Source organism: Salarias fasciatus, chromosome 23, assembly GCF_902148845.1.
Source record: "Salarias fasciatus chromosome 23, fSalaFa1.1, whole genome shotgun sequence".
Classification (NCBI taxonomy): domain Eukaryota; kingdom Metazoa; phylum Chordata; class Actinopteri; order Blenniiformes; family Blenniidae; genus Salarias; species Salarias fasciatus.
Window position 1 is genome coordinate 3,090,751 of NC_043766.1, and position 18,435 is coordinate 3,109,185.

At 47.3% G+C, this 18,435-nt stretch overlaps 2 protein-coding genes across 4 annotated transcripts in view; both read right to left on the reverse strand.

The window, feature by feature from the left end:
• sned1 (sushi, nidogen and EGF-like domains 1) overlaps positions 1-3,439 on the reverse strand; it is a 32,154-nt gene extending 28,715 nt beyond the window's left edge. For all 3 annotated transcript variants that reach the window (XR_003930424.1, XM_030082841.1, XM_030082840.1), the window contains exon 1: positions 2,651-3,439. Coding sequence is in view for 2 of the 3 variants with exons in the window: in XM_030082841.1 (XP_029938701.1) it covers positions 2,651-2,869 (219 nt within the window). In the remaining variant the exon portion in view is untranslated. The remainder of the gene's footprint in view (positions 1-2,650) is intronic.
• An 896-nt stretch (positions 3,440-4,335) lies between these two features.
• The window catches only part of crocc2 (ciliary rootlet coiled-coil, rootletin family member 2), a 35,601-nt gene continuing 21,501 nt past the window's right edge, over positions 4,336-18,435 (reverse strand). The window contains exons 18-36 of the mRNA XM_030082824.1: positions 16,572-16,765; positions 15,974-16,101; positions 15,460-15,629; positions 15,202-15,381; positions 14,448-14,582; positions 14,012-14,155; positions 11,251-11,489; positions 11,011-11,170; positions 10,752-10,919; positions 9,195-9,570; positions 8,980-9,110; positions 8,765-8,885; positions 8,524-8,687; positions 8,000-8,440; positions 7,452-7,601; positions 7,174-7,365; positions 5,691-5,822; positions 4,773-4,952; positions 4,336-4,692 (exon numbers count right to left, since the gene is read on the reverse strand). Coding sequence (XP_029938684.1) covers positions 4,609-4,692; positions 4,773-4,952; positions 5,691-5,822; positions 7,174-7,365; positions 7,452-7,601; positions 8,000-8,440; positions 8,524-8,687; positions 8,765-8,885; positions 8,980-9,110; positions 9,195-9,570; positions 10,752-10,919; positions 11,011-11,170; positions 11,251-11,489; positions 14,012-14,155; positions 14,448-14,582; positions 15,202-15,381; positions 15,460-15,629; positions 15,974-16,101; positions 16,572-16,765 — 3,489 coding nt within the window. The 3' untranslated portion in view covers positions 4,336-4,608. The remainder of the gene's footprint in view (positions 4,693-4,772; positions 4,953-5,690; positions 5,823-7,173; positions 7,366-7,451; positions 7,602-7,999; positions 8,441-8,523; positions 8,688-8,764; positions 8,886-8,979; positions 9,111-9,194; positions 9,571-10,751; positions 10,920-11,010; positions 11,171-11,250; positions 11,490-14,011; positions 14,156-14,447; positions 14,583-15,201; positions 15,382-15,459; positions 15,630-15,973; positions 16,102-16,571; positions 16,766-18,435) is intronic.

Genomic DNA, 18,435 nt, shown 5'->3' on the forward strand with positions numbered 1-18,435 from the left:
CTGTTAAAGCGATTGGTCATTTCTCAGATAAAGCAGCTGGACAGTTCCAGGGGGAAGACCCCTGCCATGTTATCTGAGGCGTAGGAGGAGGAGGGGGAGAAGCAGAGGGGGTGACCCTGAGGAGGAGGAGTAGGAGGAAAAGGAGAGATCCCAGCAACATGAGAAAACTCCCAAATCATAACAAAAGGGACAGCTTGGTTACCACCAGGCAAAAATGTAGCTGGAGAGAGACCAAGTCGGACGGGACCCACGTCTGGAGAAGGATCTCAGAGCGACGCTGAAGGTTACTGGACCCAAGTGCTGCATTGAAGTTGCTTCAGTTTAGTTGTTAATTGCAGCAGCTAAACCAAATATGTGCTGTTTCAGGAGGGGACACGGGGAGATGGTTAAAACTTTAATGAGGTCTGCTGCGAGAGGTTTCCAGAAAACCCTGCGAGGCATGTGCTCCGCTAAACAGAATCAGTTATGATAATGAAGTCAGACAGCACCCACAAACCATCTCAAAACCGTGTGGTTCTTACAGCTTCCATGTGGCCTGGAGGCTTGGGATAAACTCCAGGGAGAAATTATTCATACAAATTTACCCCTTAGTGCTCGCTGAAATAGTACCTGTTTGAAAGTGAGCTCTCTGGCAGCGAACATCACCCTGTGGCCCGCGTGCTTCACCGCCACATGTTTAATGGACGCAGGTGAGGCATTTAAAATGAGCGTGACTGTAATTTCAAGGGCCTGCCGTCGTCTGCTACGCTCTCAGGAATCACAGTGCAATGAGATGCAGGGAGAGCTGCTGCGGCGTATCACATCACGACTGACACGGCACATTTCACAACGCGCAGCCCTCACACTGGAGTAATTAGACGATCATTCAATACCAGATCAAAAAGCCGAGCAGCCGCCGACTTGTCTTATCTTGTTTAATTTGACTATTTTGTGTCCGTGTTATTACAGGAAATGTGAGAAATGTGGTGTTCCAGCGAATGTGACAAGTTGGGATAAGCATCAGTAAACACTGAAGCGCTGTTTACGCACCAGTGGAGGTTTTTCTGTCTTCGCAGCTAAAATATTATATGAGAAAACTGGTTCAAGTGCCAAAAAACATCCAAATAATAATAAAAAAAAAAAAACGCTTGCTTAATCTGTGCATTGCTAGAATGTGCAACTCCAAAGAATCAGCACCCAACATGGTTCCTCCATGTTCAAATCTCATAGAACATGCTAAGTATTTGTTTCATGGCTAAACAGACGAGCACGGAACAGATCTGCACTGCTTTCCTGTTGAAAGAGGGTTTTGGGGGGTGTCCTCCAGGCACTGTGATTTCCTCCTGCAGGGTTGTTCCTGTGATGGACCGGGGCCTGCCCAGAGCGAACCCTGCCTGTCACTCACACTCAGCCGGGAAAGGCTCTGGAAGCAACACCACAGCGGAAAAGGATGAGCTGATGGACTCCATGGCACATACAGATGGATTTGTTAAACTGTTCTGCAACATGAAATTTACATCCACATGTTCTTTTAGAACTGAAGAAAAAGTACAGTTAATAGTAACTGAATCCCTCTCTGCAGCACCTGTCAGTCATCCCTTAGACGTCAGTCCATAAAAAAAGAAAACTAAATCAGAAACACAAAGATTAGCATTTAAAAGCTTGTTTTCCAGACTGCTGTTGTGTGGGAACATGAAAACAAATCCCCGAGCTGCCTGGGATAAACAGTTTTTAAGCTTCGTGCTTTATTTGACCCACAAGCCTCTGCTGTTATGCACACTGTGGAGATGCAGGAGAGTTTTGAAAATGTCTTCATGAGGAGACTGACATCACCCCCGCTGTCCAAACGCTCAGATTAGAAAGACAACCTTTGACCTTGCCCACTGTTGCCATGGTTCCTCAGCCTCCATTGCCCACGGTCCGCGCAGAGCAAGAGGTGAGCGGGGCTGCGAGCGAGGGAACCAGAGATCGGAGCGCAAATGTGGATGCATAACCGCAACAGGTGGTGTTGATTTAAGGGAGTTCTGCCTTTCCATGTGCTGGAACTGAACCCAATACATGACAAAGGCAGATCAAAGGGTGTTTCACTGTGGTGTGCGAAAATCCTTGTCAAACCATTCTGCTTCCTCCCATGAGCGCTGTTTCTCTCTCTCTCTCTCTCTCTCTCCAGCATGCATTCCCCCCCGACTCTCACTTTTCTCCTGAAAAAAGAACTGCTCACAGATGCTGCGGCAAGAAGTAAGAACACAAACTGTCACTTCCTTTAACAGTTCTTTGTAGATTTATTATAACAAGGGCGACCACTGTTCAGCTGATAGTTTGTCTCTCGCTCTCCCTCCGTGAACCCGAGAGTCCTCGGAGTGCAGGAGGAGCAGAGCGAAGGGGAGAAAGCTGTGATGTGTTACCATTCTGCCCTCTGAGGCGCGAACACGATATTCTATAAATGAGGTTACACACCGGAGCTCGTGAGAGCGCACGGATGTATACAAACTCTCAGAGGGCACTGCAATGTGGTGTTTGGCCAAACGCCAGCTCTCTTCTCCCCACGGCTCTTATACAATCCACACCGTGTCACTTCCAATTGCCAACTGTCAAGTGCATGCACACACGTACGGTGCAGTGATATATTAAGACATGCACACCCCACAGAAAGTCACTGCTTTGTACTTACATAAAGTCCTGTGTGCCGGTCTCCGAAGAAGGGGAAAGCCACAGAGATCTCCAGGAGCCCGGAGCCCCCGTCGTCCCGGGCGACGGTCTGGGAGTCCCCCTGGTCCCGGCCGAAAGGGTAGAAGTCCTCCAGGGGCACGGCCGGTTCCACGCCGTGCAGCAGGCTGAGGCAGAGCAGGGTGCAGAAGCAGGGCAGCGGGGCTTGCAGCACCAACACCATGGCCTCGGCCACACCAGGGATGGAGCTGACAAGCAGGCACTGCGGAGGGGAGGGAGGAGCACGCACACCTGAGGCAACGAGAGCCAGAGCAGAGCGGGGCAAGACCGCACGGGGCTCCTCTCTCAAACCACAGCAGCCGGAGTCCTCGCCCCCACTGCTCGCTGCTTCTGCCTCCGTCTCCCTCCACTCGTCCCTGTTAGACGTGAACTGGGCTTCTTGTGGGAGACAGGGGAATACTGGAGATTCCTTGCATTCAGCCTGCTGCTGGGCACTGCATGAGCTACACTCCGTCTCACTGAAATGAAACTAGGGAAGGAATGGAAGAGGGGGAGCAGCGTGATTCAGCTGAGATGTTTTTTTTTTTTTTTTTTTTTTTTTTTCAAACAATCCAGCGATTTGGTCCCTGATGGTCAGCTTAGAAATATCCTCAATAAAAGCTCTATTCTGCCTGCCAAAGGAGTTCTTTCAGCTTTGGCCCCACCTCCCCCACAGGGATTCACTACCTTGCATAATTAGCTCCTCTCAGCCAATGGCTAAAAAGAGGCCGGTAACTGGATAACCGCTGGGCGGGTCTATGATAATCAAAGGGCTGCTTTAAAGAAACTCTGACAGGATTTTCCCCCCTCACTGGAGCTGCAGCAGTTAGCGCGGCCGGCCGCGCTGCACAGTGGGAAGACACGCATGTGCGCTGTTGTGAAAACACCACAGAGGCACGGCCGTAGGAGCCGAAATGAAAGAAAGAATGTGAATGAAAACACATGACATGCAAACAGCAGCTCCGCTGCGGTTTCTGATGAGCAGAGGAAGCATCACACGTTACGCCGATAGTTTAGGGGTTGCAGGACATTACAGGGCGAGCTGCCAGCGAAACTTTGAAAGAGCAACGGCAGGCCTTGGAGCTCGTAACTACCTTGAAAAGAAAAGAGGACTGGAAACAGAGAGCGAAGGTCATTCTCTCACCCATGACTCTAAATTCACAAATTGCTTTTAATGGTTCAGAGCAAAACGCTACAGAAGGACACTGCTGTCCGTCACACAGGCTGAAGAGGACCTTGTCCAGGACGAGGACGGGCGGTCAGAAAATTCAGCATTGTTGATCACAACTCTTCATCTTTTGCAAAACAACACTGTGTTCTTGTGTTGGATGTCCTCGTTCACACTGGAAACAATCGACACTTTTGCACAAACTAATATTGATTGAGTCACACGAAACACTCAGTAAAATTCCGATTCCATCACAGTGACAGAGTAACGCCGAACAGCACCGACTGAAATCTGCTGACACTCCAAACACTTGGGTTTACATTCACTTTCTCATCGCGATACATAAATCATCATTAAAACAGATAAAACCGAAACATGATTAAAAGACAAACAATCAAAACTGCAGAGGTAGGAACCAGCCGAGGGAACCTTCGTCACACTGTTCCCTCTAACAGAAAAAAAAGTGACACAGCAGAAGCAGACTTATGCAAGCCGAGCGCGGTGAGTCAGAGGAAATCCTTAAAACAATTTGGCACGTCCAGTTCGCTCACAAACAAAACACTCATTGTTGTTGTTGTTGTCGAGCTTTCTTGCAGATTATTGTAATCCTGTGAGCACGTGTGCGGCGGGCGCCACGGGAGTGTGTTTGTGTGCTTCCAAATGTGGATGTAGCTGGAAATGCTGCTGGTCAGCTGCCAGAGGAGCAGCGAGTGACGGAGGTGGAGGGGCTACATACTTCACTGCGGGGTCTGGGTCTACACACCGGGCTGCAGAATCTGATTTAAATAGGCCTGTCGTCTCCTCACCTCCTGATCCAGCTGCTCTTTCAGAGTCAGCACCTGAGCGAGGGGGAACAGAGGCGGTCAGACGCTCAACAGAAACACAAATCATCACCAGGATTACTTTCAGAGTCTTGTACCTGCTCCTCCAGGCACTTGACTCTCTGGCGATGAGCCCTCTCCCGGGACTCCAGGGCCTGCTCCGCCTGGAGCTGGCCGTCTCTCAGACGGTCCGTCTCCAGACCCAGCTCCTGGTGATGGCGGGCCGTCACCTCCAGGAGGCGCTGTGCATGAGACTGCTCCAGCTGGGAGAGCTGGGCCTGGAAACAGCACCCACAACTTTACAGAGGTGAGAACGGATGAGCGCGAGGAAAATCAGCGAGGGGCCGAGACGATCTGAAATCTGAAGGCCTTAAACCTGAATATATGACACTGCTTTTATTTAAACCTGTGAAGAACAGACTCTCCAAAATGAGGGTTCTTTAGCAGAGACGATATGAAGAAACTGACGCGGAAATAAAGCACAGATCCTGCAAATGGCACAAAGAAAATATCCGACTGAAGGATATGTCTAAAGATAATTTCTGTTTTGTGTCACCTTGCTCTCTTTCAGTCCTGAAGCTACGAGTCTCTGTGCCCCAGCGGTCACAGCCTGATGTTTATTTCTATCTTTAATGCAAGGCGTGAATAATTCAATGGATACAGGAAGAAACTGACTGTTTTTTATTGTCCTGGTGATGCAAAGACAAGGCACAAAAAAAGAGAGCTCCTGCTTTAGAATTCTGGAAACGGAAAAGACAATATTTGTGCTACAATGTGTGGATTAAAAAAGACATGAAGTAAACGAGATCGTTGAAGGAGCTCCCTGTGTGCTTTAGGACCTCAGAAGTGATACAAAATCAAGCACAACATAAACAACTACCTCAGGTTTGTACCGAACGTAGAAGTCCCACCGGACGCCACGTCTCCACCGTGTGAGCAAACTCAAAACCGCATTTAAAGATTATTCAGTGGTAAAAACAAGATGTTTCCCAAGAACACGTCCTGCAAAGCCTCACCTGCAGAGAATGCACCACATCCTGCTTTTTCAGCAGCGTCTGCTGGAGGCTGCCCACCGCCTGCTCCAGCTGCTCCCTCTCTCTGGCCGCAGACGCTGCGTCTTCGTCGCTCCGCAGCCTCTCCATCTCCACCTGACGAACGGCGAGAGGGTGACACAACGTGAACCATTTCACCGGCATCACCCTGCACTTGTGGGCCTTTCTGTGCTGCAGGCAGCAGACCGGCTAAGCTTTGCACAACGCAGAATATTAAATAAAAGAAAATGATACACTACAGCTTGTTTGAAGAAGTTCTTTGGTCAAAACGGTCTTTTGTTGCGAGGATTGACAGAGTGGCGGCGTTGTGTGTGTGTGTGTCTGCTGTGGGAACTGCATGTCTTCGCTCGGTCCAGAATGTGGCAGCAGGGCTTCTGACCAACACTAAATGCACATTACTTCAGCCCTGGCTGCAGACGCGCACGACGCCTTCCAGCAGTTGTAGAACAGAATTTAAGATGCTTTAATTACATTTAAAGCCAACTGCGGTTTGGCTCCCTCATATATTTCAGATCTTTTACCTCATATTCAGCACAGAGACCTTTAAGGATCACTGACCAAAGGCCCTTTAACGCTCTGGGGACCAGGTTGAATACCTATTCTGTTTTATTTAAGCTTGTTGCCATTAAGTAACAACTTCCCATCACCAGTATTAAAGCAGATGAATCATAGGAGCGCTTAGAAAAACCTTCAAAAAAACCAACAAAAAAACCCTTTATATTTATGTATGGCCCTATTTCCATGTTGATTAATAGCTATTGCATTGACCTTTTTCATCTGCATTTGCTAAGTCCCCTCGTTTTGTGCAGGGGGATTTTTTTTTAATGCCCAGCATTAAGTACGTGCAGGACTGAAAAGTCACAGGATTATTTATTGCATTTTACAGAAACCCCAGCGTTACTCAGGTGACTGATACATGTAAATCTTTATTACATCTGAGCATTACATTTTTTGGAAAATCCACATGATAAAGACCTGGATTAATTCCTTCTCCTTTCTAAGATGCTTTTGTTCATTCCACGTGTGATTTCAGAGACGAGAGACAGGCCTTAATGGCAGCTTTGTACTTAATCCTGCAAGACTGTGAGAAGTACTGCTCATTTTGATCAGATGTACTGTAGTATAACGTACAAGACCTGGTCGCAGCACACACATTAAAACTGTTTTGTTAAAGACTTGATAGTGTGGAGAAAAGAATGCCAGGTGGGCATGGTGGTGTAGTGGTAAGCACTCACATCTGACATACTGCGGGCTTAAACCTGCTCCATATTGTGTTAATTACGCCATGTATTCTGACTTTCCTCCCATAAAGACAGGTTTGTTGGGTGTGATTGTGTGTGATCTTAATGTTTCAAATGCTCAAATGTAAGCAATATGCAGATAATTAAAAACGTGAAAGGAAAAAGTGGATGTCGGCACTGTCTGAGTGAAATCTCGTACTGTTCACCTTTTCCAGTGTCTTTCTTAACGCAGCCTTGTCTCGACCAAGCCGTGTCAGCGCCTTCTCCATCTCGTCCCTCTCACCCTGCAGTCTCTGCAGAGCACTCTGCAGACGGACAACTTTGTCTTGGAGTCCCTCGTTTGCTCTCAGCTGCTGCTGGGAGGTTTGCAGCTCGGCATCCTGCTGCTGCTTCAAACTCTGAGGCGCAGTCAATCAACCGTCCATCAGAACAGGGGCTCAGCCTTTGCACTGCTGTTTACCGACACTGTGGCAACGTGACTCACCTCCTTGAGTGTCCGGTTCTGCTTTTCCAGGTCAGAAATCCTGAGCAGCGAGTCCTCCTGGCCTCTCTGAAGGCTCTGGGTCTGCTCCGTGAGTGTGTGGTTCAGCCTCTTGCTCTCTGACAGGGCGCCTCGCGCTTTATCCAGACGCTCCTGCGGACGCGTGTTGAGAAACACGACTCAGCGGCTCACAGGGTTCCATCAGAACCGTCCCACAACGCACTGCGGCTGAACTCACTTTTCTCACCTTTATATTCTCTGGTTTTTACTGTTTTTGACATCTTGCTGACAGTTTTGGGCAAGAGTTCATAGTTTTCCAGTGCTTTATTTTATTTGCACTTTTTTCCTCAACAACCTTTCAGGAAATTAAGATTTATACCCAGCACGTCAAATGTGGTAAAAATGCATTTCCGTGTAATTAATGATAAAATTCTGGCAGCCAATTTAAACAAAAATAAACACAGGAAATGTAGATTTTGTTTTACGTAACAGTGTGTATCTGTGTCTCCTCCAGCTGGAGCCTTCAGTTTGGCGACTCTCATCGACTGTACCTGCAGCAGCTTCCGGTCCTGCTCGCTGGCCGTCAAGGCTTTCTGCAGCTGCGCTATCTGCTCCTGCAGGGCTCCTGCGCCGGCCCGGTGGTCATTCAGGCTGCTGGACACCTTGTGAAGCTGCTCTCTCAGCTGGCTCTCGTGGTGCTCGGCTCGAGCCAGAGAAGCGTTCAGCCTTTCCTCGCTGACTCTCAGCACGGCACACTGGTCTTCGCTCTCACATAGCTTCCTCCTCAGGTCCGCCAGCCTCTCCTGCGATGCTCCCAGCTCGGCATCCAGCTCCGCCGCCCTCAGCTGTGCCCTCTGAAGCTCGCCCTCCAGGGTCCGCTGGGAGAGCTCCAGATGTCTCGCTCTGCTCTCCGCTGCCTCCAGAGACTCTTTCAGCTTCCGCTGGTCTGCATTTGCAGAGATCTCTAAGCTCTGCAGGACCTCCACCTTGTCCTGAGGAGAAGTTGGAAGAGGATTTTCTCACAATGAAACAGGATAATACAGGGCACTGGCCTGACCGTCTGACTCTGACACACCTGCAGTGCTGAGGCCTCGGTCTGGGCAGCTTGCAGACTCATCCGGAGTTGAGCAACCTCGTCCTGGAGACTTCTCTTCTCTTTGTCGGCATGATGTGACTTTGCTTCCTGCAGGGAAAGGGAAGCCTGCGCCTTGTGCAGCTGTTCTTCGAGCTCTCGTTTTCCTTAGAAAAAAAAAAAAAAAAAAGACATAAATATACAGAAATACTGTCTACTGTAGGGATCCTTCATTAACCTTTACCCTCTTCCGACTGTTTCAATGATCTTTTGAGTTGCAGCAGTTGGGACGCAGATGTTTCATGGCTGCCTTTGAGCTCAGTGATGTGTTGACTGAGAGTCGCTATCTCAGCCTTAGCTTCATCCTGAAGAGGCAAAAGGAAGACATAAAATCACAAAACATACCAATAAAATCATAAAATGAGGTGTTTTCTGCATGTTATTGATGAGGTGAAATACCCTTTCTCTTTGTGCATCTCTGAACTCCTGCTGGAATTCCCTCAGGACTGTGTGCACCAACTCCACGTTCAGCTCCTTCTCCTCCCCGTGAGACGTGGAAAACACAGATCTCTCCATGCCGCTCTCTCCTGCTGACCAGACACGACACTCATTCAAAGCTGGAGGACGTGGAGAAACACAGCAGGTCGATACAGAGTAATGGGAAGTGCTCGTACCATTCATATGCGAGTGGCTTCTCCTCGACCGTCTCCGTAATCCGGCTTTGTCTGAGACCCTGGTGGAGTCCCCGTCCACAGTGTGGTGCAGAGCTGAGCATATCTGAGCCAGGTGGCGCTCCAGGTCCCGACACTTGGCGTCCCTCAGGCCCAGCTGCTCCTGGAGAAGCCGGGCTTTGTTTTCAGAGAAGTCCACTTGCACAGAGAGCTCCCGAACTTGAGCGCCGGTCGTCTCCAGCTTTGCCTCCAGCCGTGCGGCTGCTTCCCTGCCAGTCTGATCGCTCTGGTGCAGGAAAGCCTCTTTCTCCTGCAGCTGCTCCTGCTTCTCGTGCATCTCGGTGGTCAGCTCTAATACACGACTTTGCAGACTTGCAACCTTTGGAGACACAGAAAAGATTCTGAAAACAAATGTACTGTCTTCACTGGAGATACATACTATTTTTAACAAGCTTGACGTGATGTCAGGATAAAATTAAGTCAAAGCCGTGGCGTTTTTGGATCTATAAACACTCAGGATGGTGTGTTTATACCTGCAGGCAGGTAGTTTACATGTCCTCCAGAATGGAGAAACAACCGCAGCGCTTTGATTAATCTGCTGAAGGTGAAGAAGATTTCTTCAAAGATTTTCAGTTTCTCAACACTGCAATGTGTTCATTCCCAAAAATAGACCAAAAACTTCAAATGTGTATATTTAAATGCTTTATCTGAGACAGTCTAAAGTCTGAATTATGGAATAATTTCCATCTTTATATACTGAGTACTACATGGTGGCATTAAAGTTGTAGTAAGAGAGTGTGAATGCTTTTAGCTGAAGAACAGCGGTCATCGCCACAGATATTCACCGCATGTTATCTGACCGTCGACTGTTAAACTCATACGTAACATGAGGATGGTGTCTGTGTTAGTGTGTGTTCTGAGATTACAATCTTCACGGATAAAAACTCTGCAAATGCTTGAATGTAGGGAGTCATGACTTGAACATCACATTGTGAAACTGTGAACCTTCTTTAACCCTTTGTGATGCTGAGAGGGGAGACGCTTCATATGTGATCAATCACAATGACTTTTTTTTTTTTTTTTTAATCATGCATACTGGAGGAGAAACAACAAAAACCAGACTTAGAATGTATCCTAACACTGTAATTAATTCTGAGTGGCTGTGGTATACAGAACAGTATGCATAACGTACATTCATCTGTCAGCTGGAGGACACTCTGGTTCCTGGGGTTGTGAGAACTTGGGAACCCTCGAAATGAGGTTAGAGGAAGGAAGAGTTCAACGAAACAGAATTCTTTTAAGCTACACTGTCAGTCAAACATGTCTACATATACATGTTTTTAATGTTTTACCGTCTTGTGAGTTTACATTCCTATAAAGTTACAGTCACTGGAGCTTTTTTCTTTTTTTCTTAACACATTTTAGGCCCAGCATTAGTGCCATATTGTTCCTGTTCTCTGTCTCTGCATGAGCGTAAGAAGTATTCCTGAAATATGTGTGCTCAGGTGGAGTGTTTGCTCTGGCATGTTGTTAACAGACTGATCCCCGGAGGCCTTCTACCTCATTTAGCGCTGCTTCCCTGCCAGCCTCACACTCCAGCAGCCTCTGCTTCAGAGCGAAGGCGTCGCGACGCGCCTCCTCCTCCCTCTGCTCCTCCTGACAGACCCGGGCCTGCAGCTCCTGCAGCTCCTGTTTCTGCCGGCTGCTCTCGCCCTCAAGGACCTTTACCTGTTGATGTTAACCACGCATAAACTACTTGGAGGTGATCCTTTATTTAGAGCAAATCAGGAGGAAGGCAGTGACCTGGTTAACATCCCACCTGTCTGCGCAGCTCCTGCAGCTCTCTGCGCGCCTGCAGACGGGATTTCTCCAGCTCTCTCATGCTGCCTCGTTGACTTGTTGCCTCCTGCTGCATTGACCTTTTACATTCCTCTAAGACAGACACTTGCTGCTCCTTCTCCTCCACAGCTCGTCTCAAACTAGGAGAGATGTTTTCACAACATGAAATGTCACGCCGCTGATCGTTACAAGAGGGTATTAAAGAGAACGTGAGCTGCACCTGCTGTTCTCGCTCTCTGTCTTCTTGATGAAGGCTCTCAGCTCCCGGTTGGAGTCCTGGAGGGCTTCTTTCTCTCGAGCCTCATCGCCCAGGACTCTCCTGAGGTCCAGCGCTTCTTTTCGCTGCTTGTCTCGCTCCTGAGCGCAGCCCTGAAGCTCTCTGTGAGCGTCGATCAGCTCGCGCTTCGAATCAATCAGTCGATACTCTGCCTGCTGCAGCTGCTGTCGGAGACCCTCCAACTTCAAATAACAGAGGACGAGAGAACAAGGTGCATTAAGTCAGGAAGACCTGTTTCCTATGATGATATGTATTTTCAATCATAATCAGGACGTGTGTGGCATTGATCGAAGCCCACCAACACAGAACAATTCACAGTGTTGTTCCTCTCACAACAGGCATCTAAAGTCATCAGAGCAGCGATTTGTCTGCATGAGGTGTTGAAGGAACCTCCGCCATCCATGTGTTCAAACAGCGGACAAAATGAGGAAATAGAGACTTCAAGCATTTTGTACCTTTAGCTTCAGGAATACGAACAATAGGAACGTTTAGAACACATCTAAACATCTGAATTACCACAATAAACAGGGAGAACACTTTGCTGCACTTTTCTTTGCTATTGACCACATTTGTATAACTTTAATCTTCTTTTATTTGAGACAGGCACGTCTTCTGATGACCGACCGAAATTGAATTTGACAAATAATTTCAAAACTATGAGCTATTTTGATAGCTCCACCCTGCCGTCTGAATACTCTGCACAGCTAATTCAAAAACTCTTTGAAAGCTTCTTCTGTGTCGCAAAACGGGACGTGGTTCCAGATGTCAGAGAAATCCAACACGTTTGTCAGAAAAATGTATTTTTGTAATATATAAAAAAAAAAAAAACTGCACACACAGCCACGCCAACAGGCCGTCGACTTCTCTGGGCCACATTATAAACCAAATATATCACTGAATTACAGAGACACACACCGATGTTTCTTGAACAGTTTGCTTTCTGACTAAAAGATCTTGCAACAGTGATCCTGGATCAGATAATGGACAGGGGTATCATTGTTTGAAAGCTAAATCTCAACATCTCAAATTTTAAGTGCTGTGTGTGCAACCTCCAGATACTCCGTGACCTATATTCCCATTTTATGGCAACACGCTGTGTGTAGTGAGAGACGTAGGGAGGCCTGAGCTTATCTGGGCATGGACGGGAGCCAAGTGGGCCTCCGGCCAGAAGCTGTCTCTCCCTATCTGCTCTTCTGCAGCTCGCAGTGCAAAAGAATCCACAGAGAGCAACATGATAAACAGCAGCTCCCTCCCCCCACCAGCCCCACCCTGGCGGAGCGGTGGAGGAGAGAGAGGGAGGATGAGGAGCGGGATGAGGAGGAGGAAGAGTGTTATGTTTAGAGGCCACACAAGATGGTTCTTTCTCATAAACTCTAATGTGAGAAAAAACAAGCCAGCGCTGATCTGGCCAATTATACTTTATTTTATCTGATTTTTTTTTGGGGCGGGGAGCAGAGGGAAAGGGCAGAAAATATGAGGGCAGCAGTGTTGTGTTATACGGATGGGAGAGGGGGACCTGGAGTCCCGGTGGAGCCAGCCTCTCACTGCTGCAAGGGAGAAAATAAACACTCCCCCACTGGCTTATTTACACAAGGGGTTAACTCAAACTTTGATTTCATATTATGGTACCAGGGACCGTATCCTCCCCTCTCTCCTTCGCCCTCGATCCTGCTTGTGCTTTCTTCTTCTTCCTGGCCCTCCAGTTCTTTGTCACACATTCCCACTCCTGCTCTGACATGAGAATCCTGAGATGGGATTAGTGAAAATAATCAAACAAGGACAAGGAGGGGTGGCAGCCAAATATGACAGCATAGCTGAAGTCTGACTTGATGTATGCTAGGAAGGGCCGACCAAACCTCAAAACGGTTCTGCTCTGGCTCCACACGTCTTCATTTACTATTACTCTGACAAGACCGAGGAGACAGCGCAAAAATAGGATGATCCTCTTTCTGCTTTTTCTCTTGAAACCAAAGAATCCCACACAGATAAGAAATCCGTCTTCCAGGATTTTAAATCAAGCCATGTTGAGGCCCTGACTACTCCACAGTCACAACCTAATGAGGTGAGCATGAGGCTGCCATTTCCCTAAAACACCCAGCGACCCCGCTGCCTGGAATCCTGACCTCATGCAACCTCGGGAGATGAGATTTACTGTTCTCATTTGGCTCGGAGTGGGATGTCACTGGGCCAAAATTATAGTCTCTAATTGCACTTTTATGTTTATATTAAGATCAAGAGAACTACATTTTCCCCGAGCTGACAGGAAAATAAGACGCAGACCGGGGAGCCTTAAGAGGGGGACACCACACCAACTCTTCATGCTGGATTTCTTGGCGCTGCCTGCTCCACACCTGATGGCACCCTGACGCTAGTAAAGCTCTGTGACAGACGCCAATGTAAACACGGGCCTATGGTAAATGGCTCTCGCTTGCACGGGTACTAATTGGTGTAAACTCTCTCTCACAGCCTCGCAGCAGAGGCAGGTCAGAGGTCTCCCGCCCAATGCCAAGTCAAACAAGCCTGTAATTTCCCATCCATTTCTGCAATCCTACTGCACAAACAGATTCCACCGTCAATATGGTGACAACCGCACTGTGTGTATTCCGTCACACAGCAACGATATCTGTGCGATTCGGCTTAGCAACAAATATTATTCAAGTAGCAAACGTGCTTCTCGTGTCAAAAGCTGCAAAAAGACTCTCACCTCCTGTTGAGCATGCTCCTTCTGTTGATTCAGCTCTGCGACCTGCTCAGCGAGACTCTTCCTGCTGCTCTCATGAGTGTTCAAAGATTCCTCAAACCGAGCCTGTAAGTCCTGCAGCTCCGACTGAAGGACAGCCACTGCATTCTGGAAAGAGGAAGAATCCTGAGCAGAGTTACAGAGTAAAGAGACGCACTGATTCAACTTTTCATACACAAAGGTTAAAAACGCTGCAGATATGACATTCCCAAAGAACCTTTTCTTCCTCCTGTGAGTCCATAACTTCGGTGTAGTTCTATCCTTTAGTGCATTTATGTTTTTTTTTATTCTTCTCAAATGAAAACTATATAAAACTTCAAATGAAAACAAATATCAGGATGTAACCCTAAATGCAGAAAGAGTATTTACGGAGCTGAGATATTTCAGGTTTTAATTGTACCTTGTCCTGCTCCTGTTTGCTGAGCGCCTCCCTCTGAACGTACTCCATCTCCATGTCTGCAGTGGCCAGATCCTGCCTCAAGGCTGCCAGTTTCTCTGTGAGGGCGGCCTTCTCTGCCTCCTTCAGGGACAAAGCCTGCTCAAAAGAACAACAACAAAATAAAAACAAAACAAAAAAAAGCACAAGGTCAAAACCACATCTAAGTCCGACAAAGAATGTGAAGCTTTCTGCAGGAATATATTGCTAACTCAAATCCCTGACCTCTGATTAAATATGACAATATGACCCCGAATATAAAAACAGTCAAAGTGCTTTAAAATAAAATCAGCTAAAAACAAAGGAGTGGTTCTGTATCAGTAAACAATGTGAAATGTTTGGAACATGGAATCATTGCCTCGTGTTGAAGTTCATAAAATGTCATGTTTTTTCATTTATTTTCCACTTGCAATCTTAAAATAGAATGCTTTTCCTGCTCTGAGGGGTTCAAATCTCATTTGCAACTAATCAGAAAATATATTTCAGAACATTTAGCAGAATCTCGGGAATTGTCCATTGCTTTTATTCTCAATAGTCCCAAAGTGGGTGTGATGGTTTGTTTTTTACTGTCATGTTTTGAAAAGTCAGAGATCAAAGAGGGGTCTCCAGTCTTTCTTAAAGACAGGCAGGGCCATTCTGAGGTGACCATAAAATATCACTCACTGCACCTTAAAATACCAAAACAGGCCGACATCCACGGCGGCTTCGGCTCACACACCTGCTGCTTCTCGCTCTCGGCCTGCAGGAGGCTCTGGCTGCGGTCCCGCTGCAGCCTGGACAGCTCCTCCTGCACCTGCTGCACTTCCCTCTGGCTGCGCACGCGCAGCTCCTCGCACTGCCTGCGCAGCTGCTCCTCCGCCTGCTCCCACTGCGCCGTCAGCTCTGCATGCTGCTGCTCCTGTCAGCAGACGTAAACGCGAGCGATGGATCAGGTGTGCGACTGGATGTTGATGGGTGACATTATCCCACACTCTACCTTCTGCAGTCGCTCAGCTTCCAGCTGCTCCCGGTGGGTTTTCTCTCTGCTCTTCAGGGTCAGCACCATGCTCTTCTCTATCTGAGCAAACTTCTCCTCCATCTTAGTCCGCTCTTGTGCGGCTTGTGCAGACTGCCGCTTATTGTCCGCACGGAGCTGAGCAGCCTCACCTGACGGACAGAATCGCCCACCGCTGAGAACAGACTTTAGCAAACAAAGGATGCTCCAGCCCAGGAGAGACAGAGTTCCATTTATTTATAGGGTGTATTCATCCATATCTATAAGTTGAACATGCTGGGCTTAGCACCACTTATCTGATCCATGTGTGTTTGTGCAGAGTGGTGGGACCCTGGTCAGCTGAGAAAGCAGCGCGGTGATGCTGCGGTCCAGCTGTTACAGAGCTCACAGCTGAAATATGGATCTCTAGCGGCCTGCTGGAAAAGCTTCATGGCCAGACGGGGGGGGGGGCTTGGCACAGAAAACACTGGGGTCTCCCAGGGAGAGGGCTACTCACGCGTCAAGGCCTCGTTAGCCAGGATCAAGGCACGCCTTTCCCCCCCCAGCGCGGCGAGCTCGGCCTCCAGGGACGAGACCAGCTCCTGGCTCTCGAACAGCGTCGCCTCCAGGGACTCCTTGTCCGCTCTGGAACGCGGCGTCAAAGCAGTTTGTGGAAAAAAAGACCTTTAAGCCTTTAGGTGTAGAAGGTCATAAAACCCAATAATCCATCATGAGCACAGTTTCCAAATAAAACCATATTAATGACTTAAAGACTCGTGTTACACAAAACTTACTGTGCTTTACAAACTAGAAGTAATGGTACACAATGGCACTCAGACATACACAGAGAGTTACTTATGATGCATCTGAGGACACTGTACTGAGCTACATTCATTCCTTATTCTCAGCCTGAACCACTGTTAAATGTAGGACAACAACCCCGATGTTGACCCTAACATTTGCGCTCACGGTGGTCATGTTTTGCTGAACGCAGCGGCTGAAAAACTAACTGGGAAAACCGATTCTGAACATCAAATTGGCCCCAAATATTTTGGAGGTCAGACGACACAAACAAATGCGGAGAGAGACACACAACGGGAAAACACACTTCAGACCTCAGCGCGAGCAGCTCCTGCGTGAGACCGCAGGCCTTTCGGTCAGCAGAGTTTAGCTTGACATCCAGAGCCGCCTTGTCCTTGGCCAGCTCCTCCCTGTCACGGGCAGCTCTCTTTATGGCTGCGGTCTGTGTCTCAAGCTCCTTCCTGCACGCACACAGATCCTCTGTCACACTCTGCAACTGCCTGCTGACCTGGAAACACACACACACACACACACACACACACACACACAGATACAATCACACGAGGCACACACCTTTCATTTAAACTGATGTAATTTTTTTTAGAGCAATAAACGGTACAGCCTGGATTTTAACAGGTTAGCAGGGTTGTGTCGCCATGTAGCGACATCAGTGCTTCAACATGAGCAACGCCTGAAACCAAACAGCAAAAACAAACCTTCACAAATTCATACTTCATGTCATCTGGTGGTAAGAGATGAAGAAATGAGAATACGTTTAGATCTAACTTCTTTATCTGCGTCAATTATCTGTTAGAGTCCAAACTTATGATTGGAGGTGATGGCGGGAGATTTCCTGATTTAATTTGTCCAAGACATTTGTGAAAAAGTGCAAATGACTGACAGGTTTATGTGATTTAAAAAAAAGAAAAGAATTCAGCGGTTTTTTTATTGTAGTCATAGATTAAAACAGACAAGAGGACAATATCTCTAGGTGACACTTTAAAGCCAGGACTGTTGAGAAGAACACCGAAATGTAAGAAGATTTAAACAGTTTCCATCATGTTGATGTCACCCAGAGTGTTTATTCCAGCTAAATCCATCCATTCAATAACTGAATATGGTGTCATGGAACTGAGTAACTCTGCTCAAACATCAGGAGAAACATGTTCAATTCACACAGAAAAGTGCCTGTTCAACTCTGTTAGTACGTACCTATCAGGATTTATAAAATACTGATCAAGACTGGTGACAAGCGGTGCTGTGAAAACCAATGACAACAAGCTGCTGCCTGCACTCCTGCAGAGTCACGTCGTAATGCAGTATAAAGTTTTAACCACCACTATGAGGCTTCATCCTCCCATACAGGGCACAGAAATAATATCGTCAGTATTAGTGTCAGTTTGTGTGCTGAGCTTATTTTGATTACACGGCGGCGAAGCTTCATGCCGAAACGGAAAAGTGTTTACTTTCATCATTATCTCCCTGTTCTATTTTAACAGCGGCTGCCAACCAGGGTTTTAAAGAGTGTTTAGTATAAACAATAAGCTCTGAAAATATCTCGGTATTTCCCAGATATGTTGTGCCGGTGCCTAACAAACCATCACGCTGTATATAGCAGACCCCTGCAACTTCTAATATTTCACTGTGACAGAATGTTTGAAAAGCAACAATCACTGTAATTTGATTTTGAAGAAAACTAAAATGAACTCGCACTGCCTAAATATTAGCACACAACATCTTTGTGCTGGGCTTTAGGTAAATATTGAAGTGGATGAATTACACCAATGTTATGGATGTGAGCAGCCCCCAATAAGGGGATGAAACACGAACCGAGTGCAGTGGAGGCCACTGCTGGGCTTGTTTTATCCACGGCTGATTTATTTGTACAGATAGGCTATCTGAAAATGTTTGAATGGAATTTGTCAGATTGTTTAGGTTTGTTATATTCTCGCTCAGATCAACACGGATATCCAAAGTCTCACATTCAGAACATACAATAAAACAGGAAGGGATTCTTTTCATTCTTCGGGAGAATAAACAGGGAGATGTGGATCTGCCCAGGAAGAATGGGAATACTTTAGGTGTTAATTTATCATCGCTTTCACTGAAACCCCCACTGGATTTTTATACGTCTAACTATTTATCTTTTGCAGTTCACATTTGTTCACAACGGCCCTC